Source organism: Salvelinus alpinus, chromosome 7 (assembly GCF_045679555.1).
Source record: "Salvelinus alpinus chromosome 7, SLU_Salpinus.1, whole genome shotgun sequence".
NCBI classification, from domain to species: Eukaryota; Metazoa; Chordata; class Actinopteri; order Salmoniformes; family Salmonidae; genus Salvelinus; species Salvelinus alpinus.
The window spans coordinates 27,383,584-27,411,359 of NC_092092.1; the positions used below are offsets into that span (position 1 = coordinate 27,383,584).

At 45.5% G+C, this 27,776-nt stretch overlaps 1 protein-coding gene across 7 annotated transcripts in view; it reads left to right on the forward strand.

Annotated features, from left to right (window-relative positions):
* Positions 1-27,776, forward strand: part of trrap (transformation/transcription domain-associated protein) — a 77,817-nt gene that overhangs the window by 43,698 nt on the left and 6,343 nt on the right. For all 7 annotated transcript variants that reach the window (XM_071409675.1, XM_071409679.1, XM_071409678.1 and 4 more), the window contains 16 exons: positions 897-1,034; positions 1,442-1,554; positions 3,041-3,176; positions 4,497-4,688; positions 6,782-6,977; positions 7,765-7,883; positions 10,772-10,918; positions 11,267-11,367; positions 13,535-13,736; positions 17,151-17,312; positions 19,492-19,582; positions 19,969-20,168; positions 21,279-21,540; positions 24,958-25,183; positions 25,282-25,499; positions 27,513-27,697. In XM_071409675.1, the coding sequence (XP_071265776.1) occupies positions 897-1,034; positions 1,442-1,554; positions 3,041-3,176; positions 4,497-4,688; positions 6,782-6,977; positions 7,765-7,883; positions 10,772-10,918; positions 11,267-11,367; positions 13,535-13,736; positions 17,151-17,312; positions 19,492-19,582; positions 19,969-20,168; positions 21,279-21,540; positions 24,958-25,183; positions 25,282-25,499; positions 27,513-27,697 (2,688 nt within the window). The remainder of the gene's footprint in view (positions 1-896; positions 1,035-1,441; positions 1,555-3,040; positions 3,177-4,496; positions 4,689-6,781; positions 6,978-7,764; positions 7,884-10,771; positions 10,919-11,266; positions 11,368-13,534; positions 13,737-17,150; positions 17,313-19,491; positions 19,583-19,968; positions 20,169-21,278; positions 21,541-24,957; positions 25,184-25,281; positions 25,500-27,512; positions 27,698-27,776) is intronic.

Below are 27,776 nucleotides of genomic sequence, written 5' to 3' on the forward strand. Positions count from 1 at the left end.
TGTGTTGTTTTAATCAAATTGCTACAATTTAGGCGGTTTAAAATTTCATTTCAACAGTATCCCCCTTTAACCATGTCAACGTTCCAATCTGAACTTTACCTGCGGTGATCTTTGTGGCATAACGATGCACGTGATTGACTGGAAATTATACCTACAGTAACATTGTTTCTTTAGATTGATTTAAACCTGCAGTGACATTATACTGGAAATAACATTAGATTGATGATATTTACCCACCATTTTAGTGGGGGAGGAACAAAATTGACTTGAAATGTGCACATTCTCTTCAAGAACATGTATTTACATTTTTGTAGCTTTATGTTATGAAAACCATGTCGGTTTAACTTGAAGATTAGGGTTAGACGTACCTCTGTCATTTTATATCATGATAGTAGAAACTGTCAACCATTCCCATACCCAACACAGTCATAACAGACACTTGCTCGTCTTTATACTAATGCTCAACTTTCAATTCTATTTTTATTCCATCAAGCTTCTATTTTTGTTACCTCTTTTTTTCTATTATTGTTGTTGCATATCGAGAGGTGAACCTGCGAGTAAGCATTTCATTGTACTATGTACAGCGAGTATCCTGTGCATATGATAAATCCATTTGACTTCACACAGCTCTGACTGATCCTGCTCAGAGGGGCCCAGCTCCATGAGCAGTAGATTTCCTTTTAGACTGGAAAATTAATGTCTTCATGCAATAACTGTTAGTGCATTGAATCTAATTGTATCGAATCGCATCGATTTGTTCCTCTTATCAATCCGAATCGTTTCAAACTAAAAAATATATAGTTCCTTTATCGGGTCCCATGTATCTAGATGTGTATGGAATAGTCTTTGAAAGGGACGATGTACACCCCTGATCCCAACTCTGTGTGGTCCTATAGGAGATCCTGGACTCCCTGGCAGAGCTGTACTCTCTACTGCAGGAGGAGGACATGTGGGCGGGGCTGTGGCAGAAACGCTGCAAGTTCCCAGAGACCTCCACGGCTATTGCCTACGAGCAGCATGGCTTCTTCGAACAGGTGAGGTCTTGTTGATTGATGCACTGGCAAATTTTATAATGTTGAAAACATTGTACAATTTCGACTACAAAGCCTACAGCTGGGTAGGTAGCCTTGCACGAGCCTTGGCTTGTGCGAGATGGAACAGCTCATGGGAGAAAAGGCCTATCTCCTGTTTCTGTAGCATGAGGCAGCTTGATTTACAACACCCCCTGGACAGGGCGCTAGTCTATCGCAAGGCCTTGCCCCCAATCTATCTCCTTACTGCCGAGTCAAGGCAGAGATGCACCAGGTCCCATTTTTACAGTATTTGGTATGACTCGGCCGGGGATCGAACTTCCAATCTCAGGGCGGACACTCAATCCACAAGGCCACTGAGTTGGTCACAGCTGGGTAGTACTGACTATTTACTATTTTACCTTCAACAGGCCCAGGAAAGCTATGAGAAGGCCATGGAAAAAGCCAGGAAGGAACACGAGAGGAGCAACGCCTCTCCTGCCATCTTACCGGAGTACCAACTCTGGGAGGACCACTGGATACGGTAAATAACTTATGCATTTACTGGTGTAGTTGTTAATCCATGGTAGGTGTAGTAACTGCATAATTATTGTCATAACTATGCAGTTGCTATGTAATATTTGTATTTGCCATGTAATTAATGGTGTATAAAGTAACTACATGTTTCTTCCATGACATTATGAACACCTCTTTCCATGACAGACTATCCAGGTGAAAGCTATGATCCCTTATTGATGGCACTTATTAAATCCACTTCAATCAGTGTAGATGAATGGGAGGAATTTTAAGCCTTGAGCCATGAATTGTGTATGTGTGCCATTCAGAGGGTGAACTGGCAAGACAAAATATGTAAGAGCCTTTGAATGGGGTATGGTAATAGGTGCCAGGAGTACCGGTTTGAATGTGTCAAAAACTGCAACGCTGCTGGGTTTTTCCCGCTCAACAGTTTCCCGTGTGTATCAAGAATGGTCCACCACCCAAAGGACATCCAGCCAACTGATACACATGTGGGAAGCATTGGAGTCAACATGGGCCAGCATCCCTGTGGAACGCTTTCAACACCTTGTAGAGCATGACCCGATGAATTGAGGTTGTTCTGAGGGCAAAAAGGGGGTGCAACTCAATATTAGGAAGGTGTTCCTAATGTTTTGTACACTCAGTGTATATTATTCAAATCAAATGTTATTTGTCACATGTGCCAAATACAACAGGTGTAGACCTTACAGTGAAATACTTACTTACAAGCCCTTAACCAACAATGCTTTAAGAAGTTATGAAAAATAACAAATAACTAAACAGCAACAGTAAAATAACACGTGAGGCTATATACAGGGGGTACCGTTGTGGGGGAACTGGTTAGTTGAGGTAATATGTACATGTAGGTAGAGTTGGTAGTTAGTGACAATGCATAGATTATAAACAGAGAGTAGCAGCAGCGTAAAATAGGGGTCTGGGTAGTCTGATTAGCTGTTCAGGAGTCTTATGGCTTGGGGGTAGAAGCTGTTAAGAAGCCTTTTGGACCTCGAATTGGCGCTCCGATACCGCTTACCGTGCGGTAGCAGAGAGAACAGTCTATGACTAGGGTGGCTGAAGTCGTTGACAATTTTTAGGGCCTTCCTCTGACACCGCCTGGTATAGAGGTCCTGGATGGCAGGAAGCTTGGCCCCAGTGATGTACTGGGCAGTACGCACTACCCTCTGTAGTGCCTTGCGGTCGGAGGCCGAGCAGCTGCCATACCAGGCAGTGATGCAACCAGTCAGGATCTTCTCGATGGTGCAGATGTAGAACCTTTTGAGGATCTGAGGACCTATGCCAAATCTTTTCAGTCTCCTGAGGGGGAATAGGTTTTGTCAAGCCCTCTTCACAACTGTCTTAGTGTGTTTGGACCATGATAGATCGTTGGTGATGTGGACGCCAAGGAACTTGACGCTCTCAACCTGTTCCACTACAGCTCTGTCGATGAGAACTGGTATTCCTCTTGATATCAACTCTCCTCCCTGTTTCTGCAGCTGTTCTAAAGAGTTGAACCAGTGGGAGCCTCTGACAGAGTACGGCCAGTCGAAAGGCAACAGCAACCCCTACCTGGTACTGGAGTGTGCCTGGAGAGTCTCCAACTGGGGCGCCATGAAGGAAGCGCTGGTACAGGTAGGGGATGCCCTACACACACACACATGCTGACACAGCTATACACAGACCACACAAGCACACATAGACAGTCAGACACACACACACTCGGCTGAGGTCTGGTTCCCAGCTCCAGAACTCTCGTAAAGCTGTGGAAATGTAGTTTGGCAGTCGTTAGGAAGGTTCATTTATCAGCCTCGTGTTTTCTAAAGCAGAGTAGAGGAGGGAACGTGATAGTAGCTGACACATAACAAATACTCCTGCCTTGCTTTCTGCTCAAGGAGATTTTTAAACGAGCCACTGTCCTGAGGTGACATCTCATTAAACTGTCCAGCAAAACCTTTAACTAGCAGCCTCTTACGTTCAGTCTCTATCTCGGTCTCTTGGCATGGGAAACATATGTTTACATTGCCAAAGCAAATGGAATAGACAATAAACAAAGGAAAATGTAGTAAACATTACACAATTTTTAAAAGAATAGACATTTCAAATGTTATTATTGGCTATGTAGAGTGTTGTAACAATGCAAGTTTTAGAAGTTTTAAAGGAAAATAAATATGGTTTGTAATTACAATGTTTGTGCTCCACTGGTTGCCCCTCTCTCTCTCATTCCTCCATGGTTTTGCATAGATCTAATATTTACGTGTCTGTGTGATTAATTGGCCCAAAATCTGTTGTGTGTTTTGTTACGTGGCGGTGGTAGAAGACAGAGTAGAGCAGGCTGCTGCTGTTGTGCTGAGGCTCCGTCTGTCTATCTGAATGGCCCAGCTTTCAATTAAACAGCCTCTGATAAGGCCACCACTGTCTACGGGAGATTCATCACCTATCCCCTCGTCTGTGATAAGTGCACGTTGACCGATCGCTGTAATTCTCTCCCCCATCAACACACACAGACCGAGGGACACACACACACACACACACCCCTAATAATGTTTCCCAGGTTTGACTGTGCAGAAGGCAGGCTCCCATTGGGCTTTTGTTAGTGTTGTGGTGAATGCACTCAGTGGTCTGATCAATATAGTCTCTGCTCACCTCTGTCAGGCTGATTATTCATTAACCACTCAGGCCTTTTAAAAATGATGAGGAGAATGAATAGAACAGGTGGTGTATTGTGTCCTGTTAGAGTGCTGCTTTGTGACAGTGGCATGAAGTAATTCACTTGAGATGCACACAAAGAATTGCAGTCTAAATTGTCAGAGCTGTGACACCACAGTCACACATACTGACAGAGGCTCACGTGTTACTTTCTCATATGCACTGAACGTGTGTGTGTGCGTATAACCTTTTGTTTTCATAGGTAGGTAACTAGTGTGTGTAACCTGTCTCTAATCTGTCTGTAAGGTGGAGCTGAGTTGTCCTAAGGAGATGGCGTGGAAGGTGAACATGCACCGTGGTTACCTGGCTATCTGCCATCCAGAGGAGCAGCAGCTCAACTTCATAGAACGGCTGGTGGAGATGGCCTCCAGTCTGGCCATACGGGAGTGGAGGAGACTGCCTCACATCGTGTCCCACGTACACACACCACTACTTCAGGTAAGAGATGAGGGAGGCAGACACACAAGCACCACCTGAATATGTCTCAATTCTTAATCAAGATGAAATAAAAGTCTGGAACACATCTCTTTTGATCACTGTATTGCCAAATGAAGAGTCGATCAGTGATCCCAGCCAATTTACTGGGGAAAACACTGATAATCTGTTTTCTGGGAATGAAGAGAGGAAAAACACTTCCCTGAAAGTGCAATAAAAACCAGAGGGAGGGAGATAATGGAGTGAGACAGACTGAGAAGGAGGAAAAGAAAGAGGAGAGTGAAATAAAATGGAAGAAAGAGGAGAGGGAGTGAGAGGAGAAGAAAAATGGAGACAGAAAGTAAAGTGGCGAGACCGAGGCAGTAACTTTAGACTGTCTGTAATTGCTTCCCCCCCATCAGATAGTGTTTGAATAAATACCTGCTCCAAAATTACATTTGCATGATGAATGGCCACTCCAAAATGAAGGTTATAAATGTGCCATCAGCTGATATTAACAGATAATTGTGAGAATATTGTACTGCCCAATTTATTTTGTTTCTGGTGATTTGATTTGGTCGGTCCACCGACCGATTCAGGACATTTCTCTTTTGAAGGCAGCTATTTGAATTGAGTGCCGCTACATTCATTTGTCTGTGGTCCCATTCATTATAAAAGCAGGAAAACAACGTTTCTTTCCTGCTTAGTGAACTCAGCAGTCGTAAATCTTTATTTCAGTACCGTACACTTAAAGCCCTGGGAGCCTCTAAAACAAAGGCTTTCTGCAGGTAAATAACAAGAATCAAACTGCATTCGGAATCAAGCCATCAAAATACAGGACTTTCCAATGAATTTACACCAGCTATATTGATCGTTGGCTTTAGTATTAATCTTGATTGATGGGTTGATGAGAATGATTGATCGTCATTCGTGTGTAGATTCTAGCAGCTCAACAGCATTTCATATCCCGGGTTTAGACTCTGTACTCACTAAAGATCCCATGGCAGTTATTGTAGGGGTGTTAACCCCGGTGTCCTGGCTACATCCACAGTCTGGCCTTCATACCATCAGTCACCTAATCATCCCCAGCTTCCAATTGTCTCATTCATCCCCCTTTCCCCTGTAACTATTCCCCAGGTCGTTGCTGTAAATGAGAATGTGTTCAGTCAACTTACCTGGTAAAACAAATAAATTAGACCCTTCAGAATGGAGACTCCATATCTTTTAGTCTTTGTCTGAAAGAAGTGATTAGCCATTAAAGTAATATGATGTTCTGCCCTGCCACCAGCCCTAGCTTTAATATGATGTTCTGTCCCTGCCACCAGCCCTAGCCTTAATATGATCTTCTTTCCCTGCCACCAGCCCTAGCTTTAATATGATGTTCTGTCCCTGCCACCAGCCCTAGCTTTAATATGATGTTCTGTCCCTGCCACCAGCCCTAGCCTTAATATGATGTTCTGTCCCTGCCACCAGCCCTAGCCTTAATATGATGTTCTGTCCCTGCCACCAGCCCTAGCCTTAATATGATGTTCTGTCCCTGCCACCAGCCCTAGCCTTAATATGATGTTCTGTCCCTGCCACCAGCCCTAGCCTTAATATGATGTTCTGTCCCTGCCACCAGCCCTAGCCTTAATATGATGTTCTGTCCCTGCCACCAGCCCTAGCCTTAATATGATGTTCTGTCCCTGAAGGTAAATAGATGGATCAAAGTGTTTTATCAACTATCAGGTGTTTGCTTCTCGGACCTCATTTCAGAGAAGGTTTTTCCAATAGTCATCATAAGCCTGTAATACAGTGGGCTAATGGCTTTGGAATTGGCCTGGACACCCTGCCTTTTCTATTGTCATAGAGAAAGAACAGAAACCCCGCCAAGTCTCATCCCTTTTTTTTTTTTTTTTTATCTCCATCCCTCCGTCTTCTGTACCCTTCTTTCTCTGTTTACCCTGTCTCTCTGTCTGGCGCTCTCTCTGTCTCGCACTATGTCTCTTTCCCAATCATTTCCTGTCACCACTGTTCTCCACACTCATTCTTTCTTCATCTCCTCCCCTTCTCTCTCTCTCCATTCCTCCATTCTCTCAAAACCCTTAAACTTTCCCACCCCTCTCCTCCCCAACCAGGCTGCCCAGCAGATCATCGAGCTCCAGGAGGCGGCCCAGATCAACGCTGGACTGCAGCCAGCTAACCTGGGCCGTAACACCAGCCTCCACGACATGAAGACTGTGGTGAAGACCTGGAGGAACAGGCTGCCCATCGTCTCTGACGACCTCTCCCACTGGAGCAGCATCTTCATGTGGCGGCAGCACCACTACCAGGGTAGGACTCACACGCCTATCGCTACTCACAATGGGGACGTCTCTAAAAGGCCATAGTGAGCTGAACCCCTCAGGCTCTCTCTACCTTCCCAAATGTCAGCTCTCTAAATGACTTGTTTACTCTGCACGACACACACACACACAGGAGAGGGGGAGAGAGGGAGAAGAGGCAGAGACAGACAGTGAGTGGGAAAGAGAGGTAGAGGGGGAAAAAGCAATGCAGAGAGACTGCAAAGGGACTGCATGACAGCACAGACTAAGTTGGAGGGAAAGAGCTGGAGATGAGAAGAGATGAAACTCTGTGGCAAAGAGGGGGAGGAAGGAGGAGTGGATATGAAAAGAACAGTACAAAAAACGAAGAGGGGAAAGATGGAACAAATTGGAGGTAGAAGACATGAAAAGAGATGGTAAATAAAGGGAGAGTTGAGTGAATTAAAAATATGGTCTCATTGTTGTCTGTCCTCTACAACATGACACACGCTGTGGTGCCAGGCGTTGTCCTGCAGTGACTTTGAAACCATTCAGACTCAGCATCCTGAAAAAGATGTTGTCTGTGGCAGCTTTAGTGCTGCTATGAAACTACTACAGCTATGATGACTGGTGTAACTACAAAACTCGAGAACATGAGACAACTTTGTCTTTGATTGATATTCACCCTTAGAAATATAACTAATGCTTTCATCCAAATTAACTTCGTTACATAGTCAAGCTCAATAATATGAAGCTCCCTCTACTCTCTACACTGACTGGACTGTAGTGACAACTTGTTCTCTTCCTTCCTATCCCAGCCATCGTGACGGCGTATGAGACCAACACGCAGCACGACCCCAACACCAGCAATGCCATGCTGGGGGTCCACGCCTCCGCCTCTGCCATCATCCAATATGGCAAGATAGGACGCAAACAGGTACAATGCTCACTGTGTGATAAATCACTATCTGCCAAGATTACATGTTCACCGGGGTTGGATTTATTTTCAGTTGTCAATTATGGAAATGAAATTTCCCATTCTTTTGAAGATTTTCCAATTTATGAATTGAATTGTTTTCAACTCCTGTGTGGCTCAGTTGGTAGAGCATGGTGCTTGCAATACCAAGGATCGTGGGTTCGATTCCCACAGGCCACCCATACAAAAAAATGTATGCATGAGCTTTGGATAAAAGCGTCTACTAAATGGCACATACTGTGCCTTCAAAGTATTTACACCACTTTTCCCACATTTTGTTACAGCCTGAATTTAGAGATTTTGTCACTGAGCGACAGAGTATGTCAAAGTAGAATTTTGGTTTTAGATTTTGTATTACAAATTAATTAAATGAAAAGCTGAAACGTCTTGAGTCAAAAAGTATTCAAGCCCTTTGTTATGGCAAGCCTAAATAAGTTCAGGGGTCAAAATCGTTGTGGAAAATGAATGCTCAGTTTCAGTCGCGCACGGCATTGCAGTACCACGTACCCCTAGCAGCATTTTAGCCACAGACTTATGTGCTGTCTAGTTTGTGTTTTTATAATTGTGAAATGTGCATAAATTTACTTTTTCTATGGAATTGGCATATCGTTCTCATTCTGAGAGGTAGGTTTATTTTTCTCCAGGTAGGCCACTTGATTTCCAGTTGTTCAACCAGTTGGAGACGAGTCATAACAGGTCAACTCTTCTACCTTGTTAGCAAGCAAATAGATCCAAGTTGGCTAGACTTGAAATATACATTTTAACTGGCTTACTCACTAGCATGTGGGCTTGAGAGATTGTTAATGAGACCTGTTAATTGTTGGTCATTATTGGTGGATGTGCATGGTTCTGGTTACATTTCTAACAAAAGGGACATTTTCATAGACTTGAAAGACTGAAGTGATTTTTGCAAAATAAAGCAGGTAAAACTATTTAGATTAAATTATTAGTGGGTCTTATGGTTGTGGAAGGCTTATATTTAGCCTTGGTATCATTTTAGAAGCCCTGAATTCATTAGATTATTCCTGTCTTTTTGAAATGTGGTGTAGTGAATTTTAATTGTACTACAAAGCTTGTTCAGAGATTTCAACAAAAATAAAATTGAGGGTAACACTGAATGTAGAAAACATTAACACATTCCAAATATTGAGTTGCACCCCCTTTTGCCCTCAGAACAGCCTCAATTTGTCGGGATATAGACTCTACGAGGTGTCGAAAGCGTTCCACAGGGATGCTGTCCAATGTTGACTCCAATGCTTCCCACAGTTGTCAAGTTGGCTGGATGTCCTTTGGGTGGTGGACCCTTCTTGACACACACCGGAACATTTGCATGAAAAACCCAGCAGCGTTGCAGTTCTTGACACTACCATACCCCGTTCAAAGGCACTTACATATTTTGTCTTGCTCACTCATCCTCTGAATGGCACACATACATACACAATACCTGTCTCAAGGCTTAAAAATCCTTCTTCAACCTATCTCTTCCCCTTCATCTACGCTGAAGTGGATTTAACAAGTGACATCAATAAGAGATCATAGCTTTCACCTGGATTCATCTTGTCAGTCTGTCATGGAAAGAGCAGGTGTTCCTAATGTTTTGTACACATAGCATATTGTGAATTGCCCATAAGTTTTGAAAAAATTTAGCTATGATTTTTAGGCCATATTGCCCAGCCCTAATTCTGTGTTCAATAATAGTGGTTAACATTATTTCTGAGGGACCTTACAGACCAATTATCTGTAAGGTCCCTCAATCGAGTCATGAATTTTAAGCACAGATTTCACAACAAAGACCAGGGAGATTTTCCAATGCCTTTCAAGAGGGGCAACGATTGGTAAATATGTTTTTTTTTTTTAAATACATTTGAATTTCCCTTGGAGCATGGTGAAGTTAATAATCAGGCTTTAGATGGTGTATCACACCCAGTCACTACAAAGATAAAGGCGTCTTTCCGAACTCCGTTGCCGGACAGGAAGAAAACTACATGAGTCCAATGGTGATTTTAAAACTAGTACAATGGCTGTGATGTGAAAACTGAGGATGGATCAACATTGTAGTTACTCCACAATACTAACCTAAATGACAGAGTGAAAAGGAAGCCTGTACAGAATAAAAAATATTTCAAAACATGCATCCTTTTTGCAACAAGGCATGTAAGTAATACTGCATACTTTTTATGCTGAATACAAAGCATTGTTTGAGGCAAATCCAAAGCAACGCTTCACTGAGTACCACTATTCATAATTTTAAGCTTGTTTGAAAGGAGTTTTTAGGATAAAAAGAAATGGAATACAGCCAAAATCCCAGAGGAAAACCTGGTTGTCTGCTTTCCAACTAACACTGGGAGACAAATTCACCTTTCAGCAGGACAATAACATATACCAAGATGACATTGACTGTTCCTGAGTGGCTTAGTTACAGTTGACTTAAATCAACTTGACAATCTATGACAAGACTTGAAAATGGCTGTCTAGCAATGATCAATAACCAACTTGAGAGCTTGAAGAGTTTTAAAAGAGAGAATAATGTGCAAATATTGTATAATCCAGGTGTGCAAAGCTCTTACATTTACCCAGAAAGACTCACAGCTGTAATCGCTGCCAAAGGTGATTCTAACATGTATTGGGGTTGAATACGTATCTAATCAAGATAATCAATATTCAACATTTCCTTCCACTTTGGAGTATTTTGTGTAGATCGAAGACCAAAAATTACAATTAAATAGAATTTTAATCCCACTTAGTAACACTGGATGAAGTCAGGGGTGTCAATACTTACTGAAGGCACTGTATTATAATGTTATTACTATTTTTAATGTAACGATGTTAACCTGTGTGTTTCCCCTCAGGGTCTTGTGAACGTGTCTCTGGACATCCTGAGTCGTATCCACACCATCCCCACGGTGCCCATCATAGACTGCTTCCAGAAGATCCGCCAGCAGGTCAAATGTTACCTGCAGCTGGCTGGGGTCATGGGCAAGAACGAGTGTATGCAGGTGAGGAAGTGGTCATTTGTAGCTCAGTTGATAGAGCATGACGCTTGCAACGCCAGCGTAGAGGGTTCAATCCCCGGGACCACCTGTTTGTACATGTGTGCATGACTAAGTCGCTTTGGATAAAAGCATCTGCTAAGTGGAATATATTATTACATTAAGTATTTTTTTTAGTGATACGACCTTTTTTATCTGATAAATGTTCCCCTGTCTGAAGTTTTTTCTTCCCCGTTTAAAAACTTACTTAAAATACATGATCTTAAATGATGAAAGAACGCTTATTGACATTCGCTTTCTAAAGAGTGACTGAGTATATTTGGTGAACACAGTTGTTTTCATCTCCCTCTGCAGGGTCTGGAGGTGATAGAGTCGACCAACCTGAAGTACTTCACCAAGGAGATGACAGCTGAGTTCTACGCACTCAAAGGCATGTTCCTGGCTCAGATCAACAAGTATGTGCTCATCTAGACACTTACAAGTGATGTATGAGTATCTGAGTATGAGTATCTGAGTATATCAGTATGAGTATCTGAATGAGCTCTTCAGGTTGACTTGGTGACGGACTCAGGTTCTAATCTCAGACTCTTATTTCTATCCGTGTCATCAACACACGCCTGTGTCTACACTACATTCTCACTGCAGGGGGTGCCTGCAGAGCAAACACACACACACACGCCTGTGTCTGCAGAGCAAACACACACACGCCTGTGTCTACACTACGTTCACACTGCAGGGGGTGTCTGCAGAGCAAACACACACACACACGCCTGTGTCTGCAGAGCAAACACACACGCCTGTGTCTGCAGAGCAAACACACACGCCTGTGTCTGCAGAGCAAACACACACGCCTGTGTCTGCAGAGCAAACACACACACGCCTGTGTCTGCAGAGCAAACACACACACACACACACACACGCCTGTGTCTGCAGAGCAAACACACACACACACGCCTGTGTCTGCAGAGCAAACACACACACACACGCCTGTGTCTGCAGAGCAAACACACACACACACACGCCTGTGTCTGCAGAGCAAACACACACACACACACGCCTGTGTCTGCAGAGCAAACACACACACACACGCCTGTGTCTGCAGAGCAAACACACACACACACACACACGCCTGTGTCTGCAGGGCAAACACACACACACAACCCTCTTTCCCCCTCACCCTTCAGTGCCCACTCTCCACATCAGCCCTGACATGATGACGGCTCCCCGCGGGGGTGAAATAAAAATGGGGGATAGCTTATTAAATATCCGCGCCCGAATAATTAACTCGCTGGCAATGTACTGGAATCTCTGGTATCAGCAGAACTTAGCCTAACCTCAGCAGTAGGGACCCAACGCAGTCATTACGAACACGCACACATACACACACTCACTCTGCGGGATTATCAACAGCTTTGGGCCTGGGGTTTGGGCCTGGGGTAGACAGTTGGAGCGTACAGTTAAGTGGGTATGTGACTTGACACTCTGGGCGTTTCTCCCTCTTTCCTCCCCTCTACTGCACTCCCGCTGAGGAGAAACTGTTTATGTACTTTGACACGGCCAATGTGACGAGCACATAAAGTATGGCTGGAGGGGCCTGGCTTAGACTCCCACAGCAATCAGCCTCCATGTTCCTTTATCGCAATGCCAAATAGGTTGTTATAGTAACCCTTTATAATTGATTGGACCACGAGCCATTTTAAAGTAGGTGTGCTTACTCCTCGCTGTTTGAAACCTCTCCCAAAATGGTGGGGAAAGGTTGTTTGACTAAGTCCTGTTGAGCTCTTGTTTTGTTTACAGACAAGTGTTTTTATTTTGACTTAGGGGCAGATGTTTATTTTTTTATGGGGTGCCTTGCCCCTTATTCCTTAATCAAGTCCTGAATTGGTTGTAAAATTATTCAAATGTTTTATGTCTTATGGGGGAGGAGGATGCATTGAAAGCGGTTGATGACTGTACATATTTTTCACCATCAGCATAAACAAAATTCAAACGTAGGTCTCTGCCAGGTTCTACCCTGTCTGTCTCCCTCGCTCTTCTTGGTATTTTAAGCTATAAACTTGAGCTGAACACTTGAGCCATGAGTTCCAGATTCTGAAAGCAGGATCAAGAATCCTCTTCTGGGTTGAAGTTTATTCCAGTATACGGAACCATTACCTGCTTTGTGACGTTGATGAAATGTTGCGATGCTGTTAATCTGCAATGTCACTGTTATTAAAGCTCATTGATCAGCTCTGTGTAATACTGTGTGGCTCTGACATACTCCACAACATTGAACGCTCTAGACCTTCACTGACATAGTCATGCTACTTTCTAACGCTAGCTGTAATAATGGGAGAGCCTTGTCGATGAGGGGAAGTTTTAAAATCATGGCTATTGATATACATATTCAAAATATCATTTTAACGCTATCCTCGCTCTCTGCCGTACTCTACCCTTTCCCAATCTCCATTTCGCTCCATCCTTCATCCCCTCTATTCTCTCTCAACATACTCTCCCCTCTATTCTCTCTTCCTCTCCATATCCCCATTCCCCTCTTTCTCCTTACCTTCCCATTTCCCCCCCCCTCTTTCTCCTCTATCCTCCCTTCTCCCTTACTCTCTCTTCATTACTCCCCCTCTCCAGGTCAGAGGAGGCCAACAAGGCGTTCTCGGCAGCGGTCCAGATGCATGATGTCCTGGTGAAGGCCTGGGCCATGTGGGGGGACTACCTGGAGAACATCTTCGTTAAGGAGCGCCAGCTGCACCTGGGTGTCTCTGCCCTCACCTGCTACTTGCACGCCTGCCGACATCAGAACGAGAGCAAGTCACGCAAGTACCTTGCCAAGGTGGGTTAGAGGTGGAGTTCTGCTCGTGTGATCCAAGCACATATAGATGAGCTGGAGTTCTATGCCTCATGAGAAACAGCTACTAGTAACCTTCCAGCTTCTGTGAAGGACATGGCTCTAGCATGCCATCATTTGGTGGAAGCAACTGCTAATATTATCGATCACAAATGGTGAAAAGGCTAGAGGTACGTTTATTTGCTTGCCTTGCAACTTCACCTGTGAAGGTCTCTCACATGAACAGGAACAGGAAAGCATGAGGAACAGGAAAGCACTTGTGAAGTTAAACCCACAAATGGTTTTCAGTGTGTAGGAGTTATTTTCATTTAGACATAATTTAGACTCCACTGGGCTGTAACTTGTTTCTCGAAATTGAGTATTTAGAGAAAGCACTTTCTCTTTCTGATTGTTTACGTGGCGTACCTATGTCAAAGAAACACCATCTATTCTTCACCACCAATCACTACTATAGTCTCCTTTTCTCTAGGGAAGGGATTATCAACTAGATTCAGTCTGAGGAAGATTTTTTGTCTTGAGTGGATGGTCAGGGGGCCGGAACATATCAACAAATAATTTGTAGACTGTGGCGTGGATCAGAAAACCAGTCAGTATCTGCTGTGAACACCATTTACCTCATGCAGTGCGACACACTTCCTTTACATAGAGTTGAACAGGCAGCCTCTTCAATGGCTGTGCGAAGTTGCTGGATATTGGTGGGAACTGGAACATGTCTTACGTGTCGATCCAGAGCATTCCGAACATGCTCAATAGGTGACATGTCTGAGTATGTAAGCCGTGGAAGAACTGGGACATTTCCAGCTTCCAGGAATTGTGTACAGATCCTTGCACCGTGGAGCCATGCATTATCATGCTGAAACATGAGGTGATGGCGGCGGATGAATGGCACGACAATGGGCCTCAGGATCTCATCACGGTATCTCTGTGCATTCAAATTGACATAGAAAAAATGCAATTGTGTTCGTTATCCGTAGCTTATGCCTGCACATGCCATAACCCCACTGCCACCATGTGGCCTATTATAGCTGGCAGGAAGCTTGGCCCCAGTGATGTACTGGGCCCTACGCACTACCCTCTGTAGCGCGTTATGGTGGGATGCTGAGCAGTTGCCATACCGAGCGGTGATGCAACCGGTCAGGATGCTCTTGGTGGTGCAGCTGTAGAACTTTTTTGAGGATGCCCATGCCAAATTCAGTCTCCTGGGGGGGAATAGGCATTGTCGTGCCCTCTTCACGACTGTCTTGGTGTGTTTGGACCGTGATAGTTTGTTGAGGAGGTGGACACCAAGGAACTTGAAGCTCTCGACCCACTCCACTACAGCCCCGTTGCTGTGAGTGGGGGTGTGTTCTGCCCTCCTTTGCCTGTAGTCCACGATCAGCTCCTTTGTCTTGCTCACATTGAGGGAGAGGTGGTTGTCCTGGCACCACACGGCCAGGTCTCTGACCTACCTATAGGCCGTTCCATCGTTGTCTGTGATCAGGGCTACCATCGTTGTCGTCAAGAAACTTAATGATGGTGTTGGAGTCAGTCTTGGCCATGCAGTCGTGGGTAAACAGGGAGTACAGGAGGGGACTAAGCACACACCCCTGAGGGGGCCCTGTGTTGAGGATCAAGGTGGAAGATGTGTTGCCTACCCTTTACATGTTGTGTTTATTTTTGTTCTATGTATTTATATGTGTATGCACACACTGAGTGTACAAAACATTAAGGAAACCTGCTCATTCCATAACACAGACTGACCAGGTGAATACATGTTAAAGCTATGATCCCTTATCAATGTCACTTACAGGGGAGGGTACAGGTTAAACTGGGGGGGCAACTCAATATTAGGAAGGTGTCCTTAATGTTTTGTACACTATATATATTCATTCATTCTCAGGAAACTTGGCGGTCAAATAAAATGAACCACAGAAAATATTGGTATGCCAGTTGGGGAACCCTGCTCTAGAGAGTCAATATCATGCTGCACTCTAAAATGGCTGAATACAAGTTCACCAATTCCCCCCAGCCGCCCCTTGTCTTTCTACAGTGACTTGAGGTTGCGCCACTTTCTTTATCCCCTGCCACAATTACACCAGGAAGTGGCAGTAGGAATGGGATCCTATTATGGCCCCTTGGGTTAAGAGATTAATGGCTCCCCTGTCACTCCAATCTAACCAGCCCCTGTTTCCATGCTTAGACTGACCCTCACTAACAACCAGACCACCCCGCGGTGCCTCAGCTCCAGACTGACCCTCACTAACAACCAGACCACACCTCCCTGCCTCGGCTCCAGACTGACCATCACCAACAACCAGACCAATCAGTAGTACACACTCTGATCCTTTGATGCGCTCTCTGGAGGTCATGACCTAGCTGACTGTGGTACCAGAAATGACAATGGACAGTTGTAGCTAATATTCCTACAGCAAAGCTATTGCAGGGGGGTCAAAAAGAAAGGAGGACCAAGGCACTCTTCATATAATTAATGTTGAATGTGAATCTTGAATCTTCTGCTCTGTGTTGTAGAAATATGTCCAGGTAAGATGCTGTAATTGGATCCTTCTTGTGTGATGGTGGACATTGGACAGCAGCATAGAAAACACTAAATGGCCAGTAGGGCATCATTAACATGACGATCCCCTGACTCTTTCACCTGTTGTCAAAATGAGAAACGGGACAAAAGTCTCTCCCTCTCCAGTATTAGCTGTGAATATTGGCCGTCACACAAGTACTATAATCAGCTCTTACAGAAATAATCAGGGCCATTAGCTTCCATTTCCTCTGGGCTGGTGTTTCTGGGGGGAGAACATTAAACAGTGCACTCTCACACAAAGAGTTGTTGGGGGGGGGGGGTCTGTTGCCCTTGCTATTGTATGGAGAGAGGAGATGGCTGGCCGGGGCTCGGTAACTGCGGATGTGTCCCAAATGGCTCCCTATATAGTGCACTACTTTTCAAAAGTAGTGCACTATATAGGGAAAAGCTTTCCGTTTGGGACACACATTGGGTCTGATCCTGGCAGCGTTTAGAGCCTGATGGATGAGCAGAGATGTCCAGTGATTATCAGTAATTATACACAAGCTGTGTGGCCTAGCTAGCTGGCTGATAGGGGGTGGGGGGGGGTTAATGTCTCCATCAACAGCCCCCCCAGGAGGGAGTTCACCTGCTCTGTGACCCACTCCTCCCCTTCTCAAAGCGGCTAGAGCTTGCCAGGAATGCAACCTCCCTCTCACTGTTCATGTGTGCCACTAATCTGAGCTCCAGAGATGGTCTGGTGATGATATTACAGGCAATTAAGCCCTTTAGTCACCATTTGAAATGTTGATGTAATTTGTGTCCATGCTGCCTGAGCTCGCCAGCAACCTCCCTCTAACGGTGTCACTGTTCTCTCTCCTGCCCCCCCCCCCCCCCATTCCCAGGTGCTGTGGTTGCTGAGCTTTGATGACAAGAACACCCTGGCGGATGCCGTGGACAAGTACTGCATTGGGGTGCCGCCCATCCAGTGGTTGGCATGGATACCACAGCTCCTGACCTGCCTGGTGGGGTCAGAGGGCAAACCCCTGCTCAACCTCATCAGCCAGGTACGTCAGTCAACCGGTGTACCTACAGCACACCTGTGACCACTCACAACACCTGTACCCACAGAGATCCTATTCAATGAAGTTGTAATATGTAATTCTACGCCTGTACCCACCTCCCGTCCATAGAATAAGCCCATCTGTCTACAGCACAGCCCGTTAGAATTCTAGAGTAGAAAAAAGGAAGGGAAGCATTGCTATTAGATTGGTGCTCTTTGGCAAAGGGTTAATTGGTAAAAAAAAAACAAGGAGCACCAAAGTGCCTTGGTCCTTGTTTTTTATTTTGTTTCTCAACTTTCCTGTACCAGGGACAGACAAGCTAAGGACCTTTCTGTACCTCAAGCACTCAGCCCTCCTCCTCTCCTAAATGTCAATGTTTCCCCGTCTGTATCTGGCATTGCATCTGTCCGTCTGTAAGCACTGAATGGACAGTGGTGTGTGTGTGTGTGCATTAGTGTGGAGGCACGTCAACCTAATCGAGATGGATTAACAGCACTCAGTGCCAGAGTGGGCTCTCTCCAGCACTTTCTATTTATCAAATTAACCATTCAGATTCCTCTCCTCATGTATTGGCTTCCCCTTTCTCCAGTGAGCTCTTTTCAATTATTTATAGAAGGAATGAATATTAAGTTAATATCAAACTCATCCGCAGTGCAGGAACAGAGCTGACAAATAAAGTAAGGGACTAATTTGCTTTCCGTTAATGGAGTATTATTTCCGAGCAATTGAGAGGTGGGAACTTCAAAGACTATTTGGCTACATCAAACACCCCTTATCCACCCAGTAGAGCGGGAAATGGGAGAGAAGAGACAGCGAGGGTGGGAGAAGAGGGAGCGAAGAGATTTAAAGATAATCTCTCACATGAAGTGGAAACACGCTATTCTAAGGCTAGTCAGTCAAGCCCATATCATGTGCTTAATGGGATATAAATATGGTTTGTTTAGTTATTAAATCATGGTTTCTCAACCTTTTTGTAGCCTATTAAGGTAATGGAGAGATCATGGAGAGGTTTATGAATGGCTTTTGGAGTTTGGTATTTGGGGAATGGATGGGTGAAGCATTTCTCGCCCGTCTGTCTTCCTCCTCACCATATGATGAGTGAAGGGTAAAAGGTTGACTGTCTGTAAAAGAGAAAAGCAGGAAAGCACCTCTTAATGGATGGAAGCCTTTATCTTAGCGACGCTGAATAATTTAGTGTTGTGGGCGGCGGCCGCACGGCGGGATGCTTTAAAAACAGACAGTGAAATATTAATGAAGGTTAACCCTGAGGGGCAGAGGAGAGATGAATCACAGCGTTAACAGTCCTACAGCGAATCTAATCCCCCTCCAAAATATAACATCCTTCATCTCCCATTAAGAGCCTGATCTCTCCTTACGCTCCTCCTCCTTTCTCTCCTTCTGCCTCATCTTTAATGCCCTGCTAAGCTGCCACTTATCTATCCATCCCTCCACCCCCCTCCATCCTCCTCTTCATCACCCAGCATAGCCCTCCCTCTGTGCTCCTCTGTACTGTTAATGGGAGGCTGAGCCAGGGTTAGCGAGGTGTCTCTTTACACCTACAGGTTACTCCTGACCCCTCTGTCAGCAGGGTAGGGGAACAGGGGTGTAGGGTGTCAGTCTAATGGGGCCTGAGAGGAGCTGTGGTCTGGGCTCAACCACCTTGTTGTCTCTGTCATCAAGGTCTCACTGTCACTGTGCGTAACGCCTGTGTGTTGAGTTGATCGCCGTTCTATCTCCCACCTAGCGAAAGGTGCTGAGCTCACACCTATGGCCTTCCACCTGTCAAACTCTTACATCCATCCTGTTTATTCCCTGGAGTGTTTGTGTTAAATCGTGTTTGGTTTTCTGAGGCGTCTTGATGACGTCTGTAGAAATGTAGATCATGGAGTGTATAGTTAGTTTGCGGAAAAATGTAATGCCGCTGAACTTAGGTCAGTCTCTAGCAGTCTAGGCCAAGGTAACCCTCTAAATTTAGAGTTGTTGGAACCTGAAATACCCTCCAGGGTTTCATATCATAACTCCATCTCCATTACACATTACAGAGCTGCTTGCAGGGTATCAATGTTTGATATTCTTTGGGATTCTCTGCAGCGTACACTCCTCTCCTGTGTGCAGTGAGATCTCTGCGGGTAGCTTCTTCTTTGAATGGTAATCTGACCCCCCCCCCCCCCCTGTCTGCTAGGTGGGACGAGTGTACCCCCAGGCAGTCTACTTCCCCATCCGCACCCTCTACCTGACGCTCAAGATAGAGCAGAGGGAACGCTACAAGAGCGGTAAGTTGTGTGCGTGCCGATTTCAACACGGTTTGAACATTAATGGTGATGTTATGTCCCCTTTTGGACACGAAGGGTGTGACTGTGTTTAAAAGCGGCGCTACTGTTGAGTAGGGTATTTATGTATTCACCTTGTAGATACAGGAGTGTTCTAGCTCACTGACTTCTTCTTAAAGAAAAGCGTTTATCAAACAAAGCTATGACTTTGTTTTGCAGGCTTTGAAGTGCATTTTAGAACTCATCATTGTCTTTCTGTCTTTTTGCCTCCTAACGCCTTTTCTTTTATCTACTCTCATCTTTCTCACATCACTACCCCTCGATTCTGCCTCCACTGTCTTCACACCTCGTTTTTCTCTCTCCCAACCTCTTCCTCCTCTCCTTTCTAGACTCGGGCCAGCAGCAGCCCAGTTCGGTGGGGGCCCAGACCCACTCGGCGTCCGACCCAGGCCCCATCAGGGCCACGGCCCCTATGTGGCGCTGCAGCAGGATCATGCACATGCAGAGAGAGCTGCACCCCACCCTGCTCTCCTCTCTGGAGGGCATTGTGGACCAGATGGTCTGGTTCAGAGAGAACTGGCACGAAGAGGTGAGGCAGGGGCACCTGGTCACCTGGGATGGTGGTGAGAGTGTGTGTGTGTGTGTTAGTGGACTGTGTTAGTCAGCGACCCATGAATCCGTCATCCTCCTGAGTATTTATTTATATTCTACTCAGGAATGCAACGGAAAGATCGGTGCAGACTGGCCCCCGTAGAGACATTTCTAAACAAATTGTTATTTTTTTGGAAATAGTACGTTAACAGCCAGGTTTAACCACAGTTCAGTTCCCTGGCCACTGGTTTAAACAAGAAAACTCTGCATCAACCTCCAACTCCTTCCCTGTGTCCACATAACTCTCCCTCCTCTCCTCTGGCTCTCTTGTCAACGCTGTATGACTGAGTACACACACACAGAGCTGCCCATTCCCTGTCCTCCTACACACCCAGGCACTCATCTGTCCTCCTCTTTTCTACCACTACCATTAGCCACATCTGTTCAGTCCGGTGCTCCTCTCTACCGGAGTAGTCTGAAGCCCTGTTGAAGGAAGGGCTCTGTCATGTTTCTGACATGACGAAGCTAAACTGCGACTTTTCCATCCGACCTCCAACACAGCGAGCTTACAGATTGGAAAATGGAAATGACTGTCAGTGAACGCAACATTTACACAGAGGATTAACTCTTTTTTTCTGAAACACTTTCTGCAACCTCCTCTGGAATCACTCCCTCATCTAGAACACTATATCCTACCCCCCTGTAGAAATGTCAGTCAAGGTTTCAATAAACCGGGAGAGAGCTGACATAACACAAGCTTCCAAATGCAACTCGGCGGTGCTGCAAAGTGCTTTAGCCATGAGAGGGGGGCGGGGGTAGTAATGTCTGCGCTCGAGGGGCTCACAGAAGGCGCAGCGCTGCAGTCCGTTCCATTGGTTAAACCTGGACAGAGGAACACCGTGGGAACAACCTCACCTGGATGCACCTGCCTGGGGAGAGGAGTTTTCAGTAGGGGGGAACTATTGGAAAAGGAGGGAGGGTTGGCGGATTAGGGGAGTATGGTGAGCTTGTGGTTGGCATATTTTGCTCACTGCCAGCATTTCTGGGGTCACAAACAGTGTATTATACATGTTCATGATCAATATCTTCCTCCCCCCTTCCCTTCCAGGTCCTGAGACAGCTCCAGCAGGGTCTGTTTAAGTGCTACTCGGTGGCGTTCGAGAAGAGCGGCGCCGTGTCGGACGCCAAGATCACGCCGCACACGCTGAACTTCGTCAAGAAGCTGGTGAGCACTTTTGGCGTGGGGCTGGAGAACGTCTCCAACGTTTCCACCATGTTCTCCAGCGCGGCGTCCGAGTCGCTCGCCCGCCGAGCCCAGGCCACCGCTCAGGACCCGGTCTTCCAGAAGATGAAGGGACAGTTCACCACAGGTACATACTGCTCTAACCTCATGTAGTTTGTCGCTTCTGCTAGGTTAATTATTTCCCTGTTATTGATTTTATTTTTAAGAAATATAACTCACTTTTGGAATCTTACCAACAGTGTTGACCCATAGGAGTCTAGGGGTAAATCTCAAATCACCCCCTATTCCTTATGCAGTGCTCCGTCTCATTCTAGCCATAGCCAGACATAACCAAGCTGCCAGATGTAGCCACGCTGTGTGCATCAGCAGGCCAGGGTTATTTTTCACCAGGCAGAAACAACAGAACAGTGGTGTTCCGGAACGTAATTGGGGCTTCTGAACCAGATGATTTGATTTAATGGAGGGCTGACGTGTGTGTGTGCGTGTTTGCTGGGCTGGTTTGGGGTGTTGATTACACAGGCATTACACAGCCCTGCTAATCCAACCCACCGACTTGCCCTCCAGGCCTGTTTAGCGGTCATTTGGGTACATACAGGCACAGCATGTGGAGAAGAACAAAACTTACTGGTATTGGAGCTCCAATGAGAGTTCAGTTTGAACTGAAGGATGTTTAATAGCAGTAAGAGAAACTATTGAAAAACTGCAGCCATTTTTTATTATTGTGGCCTTTGTATTTGACCTCAGCAACTGTTGTAACTAAAATCATCAGCCTACCACATACTGCTTTCATAACAATACCATGAACAGTTATGCAGAAGTTAAATTGAATCATGAAGTGGTCCGTTTATCGCTCGTATGCATGTATTTGTGCATGTTAGTCAGCGACCCATGAGACAGACCCTCATCCTCCTGAGTATTTATTTATATTCTACTTAGGAATGCAACAGACAGACAGGTGCAGACTGGCCCCCGTAGAGACATTTCTAAAAAAACAAATTCTTATTTTTTGGAAATAGTACGTTAACCACAGTTCAGTTCCCTAGCCACTGGTTTAAACTAAGAATCTCTGCTTCAACCTCTAACTCCTTCCCTGTGTCCACACAACTCTCCCTCCTCTCCTCTGGCCCTCTTCTCAACACTGTATGACTGAATATACACAGAGTTGCTCATTCCCTGGCCTCCCTCTGTTCCCCCTGTTTTCCACTTCTGTTTTCCCCTCCACCAGACTGGAGAGGCTAGCTGAGCTAATGTGTCTGGCTAAGGTACTGCATGTTGACTGGGCAGGGAGAGAGGGCCAGAGAATAGAGAGCAAGAGAATGAAAATAAAATACAAAAGAGGGAAAGATAATTGAGTAATGGAGAAATTGAAAATTAGGAACACGAGCCTATGAGAGAGCTGGAAAGCGGTAGAAGGGGAGCGTGTGGCATTCATTCATGTTACCAGATGTGTGGGTACTGGGTGCCAGCTGTGTTGGCTCGGCCAGGCGTCACCGGAGCATCGACTCAAAGGGTGCCTGCCAGGCGACCGGCCGTCGCTCCCCAGCTGTGCCCACGCCAACCGAGCGCCGCTGAGAAACCCGGCAAGCCTCCGGAGCGGAACAAACAGGGTTTACAGCCCCGCACTTCTGCTGCTGCCGAGCAACCAACCTCGCCGCGTTACCCGCTCCCTCCCTCGCTTTCCCTGGGTTTGTGGGCCGGAAAATCTGTGTTTATGTGCGCACACATAACATTAGTCAGAGGGGACTGGGGGGGGGGGGGGGCATTCAAATCCAATTATGGGGAATGCTCTTTGCACGAGGTACTGTTTTATAAATGGATTCACTCCAAAGCTCTCTGCTTGTCAGAACCCTGGAAAAAATATTTTAAATAACTTCACTGTTCACAGCAGCCAGCGCATGTTTTCAGCTGCAATATTTTCACCCATCTCTGTCAGGCTCTCAAACTACAGTACATTGGCCACATGGCATGTGAATGCTCTTGAGTTTTTCAAACAATTTTCACACTGAAATAACTGTTTTCTGTAAAATTACATTTTACTTGGCTATGAGAAACACTCTGATAGGATTTTCTTATTTTGTCTGATGGTTTGTGCAGGTGAACATACAGGAATAAGTCTCCCTGCACTGAATCTACCGGACTCTCAACACATTTTCTATTTTTATCAATAACAAATATAGCAGTTCAACACACAATCGCACCAGTAGCCTTCTGCACCGCTGTTGTTGTATGAGACTGATTGGCTCTGAGGTCCAGTCAGCCAACCAGTGGCCATCCAGCCGTTACATCTATAGCTGAACAAACCACTGAGTATAACTCACCTGAGACTGCTGCTCCTGCTGCTGCGATAAAGTCTAGGGGCTATTTATAGAGACGGACCACCGACCACTGTGGTTCTCTGGTTATGAGGGGATGGGGGGGGGAGATGGAGAGGGGGCTGAGAGCAGAGGGAGCTGGAAGAGGGAGAGGGCAGTGAAAGAGGGAGAGTTACATGCCTCCTAGTGTTCCAGTCTCCGGTCAGGGAGAAGGTAGCTGTTTTAGGAGACTATGGATCAGAGAGAAGGGGGCTTGTTGTTCACAGAAGCATGAGATGACTGATCAGTGGTCAGAGAAAAAAGGAGCTAAAATAGCCCTCCTTACTTCTGCTCTGACTCAGTTACCACTATATGGCCAAGCTCCAATGTGTCAAAATGTGATATATTTTCAGCTCTCCTATTATTTCCTATTTTTACCTGCCTTTTACATCACAAAACAATTGAGACGGTAATGAATTCTTGTAAAATAAAGACACAGTTCATGTATTCTATTTGTAGGTTATATATACTTTTATGCTGCTGAATCATTGGCAATTGAACAAGACTAGCCTAATTCACCATTTCCCCTAGGCTAGCAAACAGCAGGCAGGTAAAATGGATGCTACGAAGGAACATTGGATTTTTTAAAAAGGTTTATTTAAAGTGTAAGAGTTCACTCAGAAAGGGGTTTGAAATGGCAAGGCCTTTCATTCTCTGATACACTTTCATGGTTTCATTACAACAAGCAGAGCACAACAGGCTTGTAATAATGGAGCAGGTTTGTACCTGCTTGATAAAGATGTCCTGGGGCCATCACCGTGGCTCCCTTTCTGCTTGCACCTTTTGTTCTACCGTTCCCTCCCAAGAATATGCACAATGTCAGTTGTGACTTGAATATGAAATGTAAACCCTTGTGATTATATCAGTAGACTACCTCCATGGGGGACTGGGTGGAAAACGTACAGCACTTTGGTTGATATGGCAACGAAGCTCTTATTTCTGCCTTTTACGTATTGGTTCTTTTCAGTCTCAGCTTTGCTGTCATTGATCATTTATCTTATTGCCTTATATCCATCTGTCGAAATCTAACCATTTTTTATTTCTCTTTGACCCTTAATAGATAAGCCATTTGAACCCAAACCTTGATTTTCATACTTGTCCGTCTAGGCTTTGGTGTTGGCTTCCTTCTAATCTAACAGGTTGTCTACCTCCACTTAATAATAACCTCCTGCTGGTCATCTGTCTCCATGCAGACTTTGACTTCAGCGTGCCTGGCTCCATGAAGCTCCACAACCTCATCTCTAAGCTCAAGAAGTGGATCAAGATCCTGGAGGCCAAGACCAAGCAGCTGCCCAAGTTCTTCCTGATCGAGGAGAAGTGCCGCTTCCTCAGCAACTTCTCAGCCCAGACCGCCGAGGTGGAGATCCCTGGGGAGTTCCTCATGCCCAAACCCACACACTATTACATCAAGATCGCACGGTGAGGAGGGTGCACGTTTATATAGAGAGAGAGCGCGCACACACACGTGTTACACATCCATTACCTACAGGTACTAACTGTCTGTGCGTTTCCTTCAGGTTCATGCCCAGAGTGGAGATAGTCCAGAAACACAACACGGCAGCACGACGTCTCTACATCAGAGGTCACAATGGGAAGATCTACCCCTACCTGGTGATGAACGATGCCTGTCTGACTGAGTCCCGCAGGGAGGAGAGGGTCCTGCAGCTACTGAGGCTGCTCAACCCCTGTCTGGAGAAGAGGAAGGAGACCACCAAGAGACACCTCTTCTTTACTGGTATGACACACACTGGGCTAGCTCTCTCCACCGTCTCTAGTCTCTCTCAGACCACCAAGAGACACCTCTTCTTTACTGGTATGACACACACTGGCCTAGCTCTCTCCACCGTTTCTAGTCTCAGACCGCCAAGAGACACACATTATTCCTGGGACAACTCTCTGGACTATTGTTTTACGTCTGTCTGGTCTCTTTCCCTTTCCTCTCTGACTCTGCTCTTTCATATATCACTCTACAGGTCTGTCTGGTCTCTCCTTCCCTTTCCTGTTTGACTCTCCTCTTTCATATATCATTCTACAGGTCTGTCTGGGCTATCTGTTTCTCTCATTTTCTTCTTGTCAGGTCAGTTTTTTTGACAGGCAGTCTAAAATCTCTTCTCTCTGTATCTTGGGCTCTCAACCCAGGAATAGAGAATTCAAGAAGCGAGTAGAAATGTCAAGTGTAGCTCAGTCTAAACTGTTTTTCCAAGGGCATGTCTATACAGTCCGATAAGGCAGGCGGGTGATGTTTAAATCCTAGCAACCTCTTTAGCTGTACTGTACATGCGGTTTTCTTTAAAGAAAAATATGGCAGAGGAGAGAGGAATGGGAGAAATGAAATTGAGGTGAATTGTCGACATGTGTCAGGGCAGAGAATCTGTGAGTGAGTAAATGAAATAAGATGCAAGGTTATTCCCGGCTGGCTGGGAGATTGAATCTAAATTGCCTTTCTGTGATTGATTTATCAGTATTGTGGTGAACCACTTCCAGGTCAGAGATCAAGGGCATCTTCATGGGGGTGCTACATTCTTCTGGTCTGATGACCTAAAGAAGTGCATTTCAAAATAGAATAAGAGGGCTCATGTCTTTCCTTTCATCTGCTCTGATCTGAAGAGATGGGATATACATTAGAGAGAGATTGGAGAGACTGAGTGTACAAAACTTTAGGAACACCTTCCCAATATTGAGTTGCACAACCCCTTTTTGCCCTCAGAACAGCCTCAATTTGTCAGGGCATGGACTCTACAAGGTGTCGAAAGTATTCCACAGGGATACTGGCCCATGTTGACTCCAATGCTTCCCACAGTTGTGTCAAGTTGGCTGGATGTCCTTTGGGTGGTGGACCATTCTTGTTAAACAAGGGAAACTGTTGCGTGTGAAAAACCCAGCAGCGTTGCAGTTCTTGATACAAACCGGTGCGCCTGGCACCTACTACCATACCCCATTCAAAGGCACTTAACTTGTCTTGCCCATTCACCCTCTGAACGGCACACATACACAATCCCTGGCTCAAGCCTTAAAAATCCTTTAACCCGTCTCCTCCCCTTTATCTACACTGAAGTGGATTTAACAAGTGACTTCAATAAGGGATCATAGCTTTTACCTGGTCAGTCTGTCATGGAAAGAGCAGGTGTTCTTAATGTTTTGTACACTCAGTGTAGATTAGATAGATGGGTTATACATTAGAGGGGGATGGGAGAGACTCACAATCCCATTGTATACACAATTTCCTTTCCTGTCCTCCCCCAGAGTTTTCCTTCCATCCAGATGTTTGCCCACTCTCCCTCTCCGCGACTGATTGGGTTGTTTAAGAGGGAATATGGACTTCTGTGGTCCCTCTACTCATTCCCTCTAAGTGAAATGGTAGTGTTCAGTTGGTGGTTTCCCATGTTATGTGGATGTTTCCGTGGGTGTGATTATATTCCATGTTCTGTCCTCTGAACCTCTAGTAACCCTAGTGTTACATTATGACCCACAGGAGCCCTAAACCTCTTGTGTTGACACATCTTAGGTTAGGTTAGATATGTAGACCTGCTGTGCAGTGTTGGGTGTACTAGTTTACTTTACACAGTGTATTGAAATGAAGATGGCTTGTTTTGCCTTGGAAAATGTAGATGTTTAGTATTGCAATGTTGTATCGAGGTGGCTTTCTCTCTCGTCCTCCAAGGTTAGGTTGTATACAGTGTATTGATGTGTGTAATCAGTTTACCATGTTATTAAATTGTGCTTACTCTCCCCCTTCCTATCTCTCCAGTCCCCAGGGTGGTAGCTGTGTCTCCTCAGATGCGTCTGGTAGAGGACAACCCATCATCTCTGTCTCTGGTGGAGATCTATAAGCAACGCTGTGCCAAGAAAGGCATTGAGCACGACAACCCCATCTCACGCTACTACGACCGCCTGGCTACTGTACAGGCTAGAGGCACACAGGCCAGCCACCAGGTACTGTCTGGAACATACGCATGGAGACACACATACAACGACCGCCTGGCTACTGTACAGTCCAGTGGCACACTGGCCA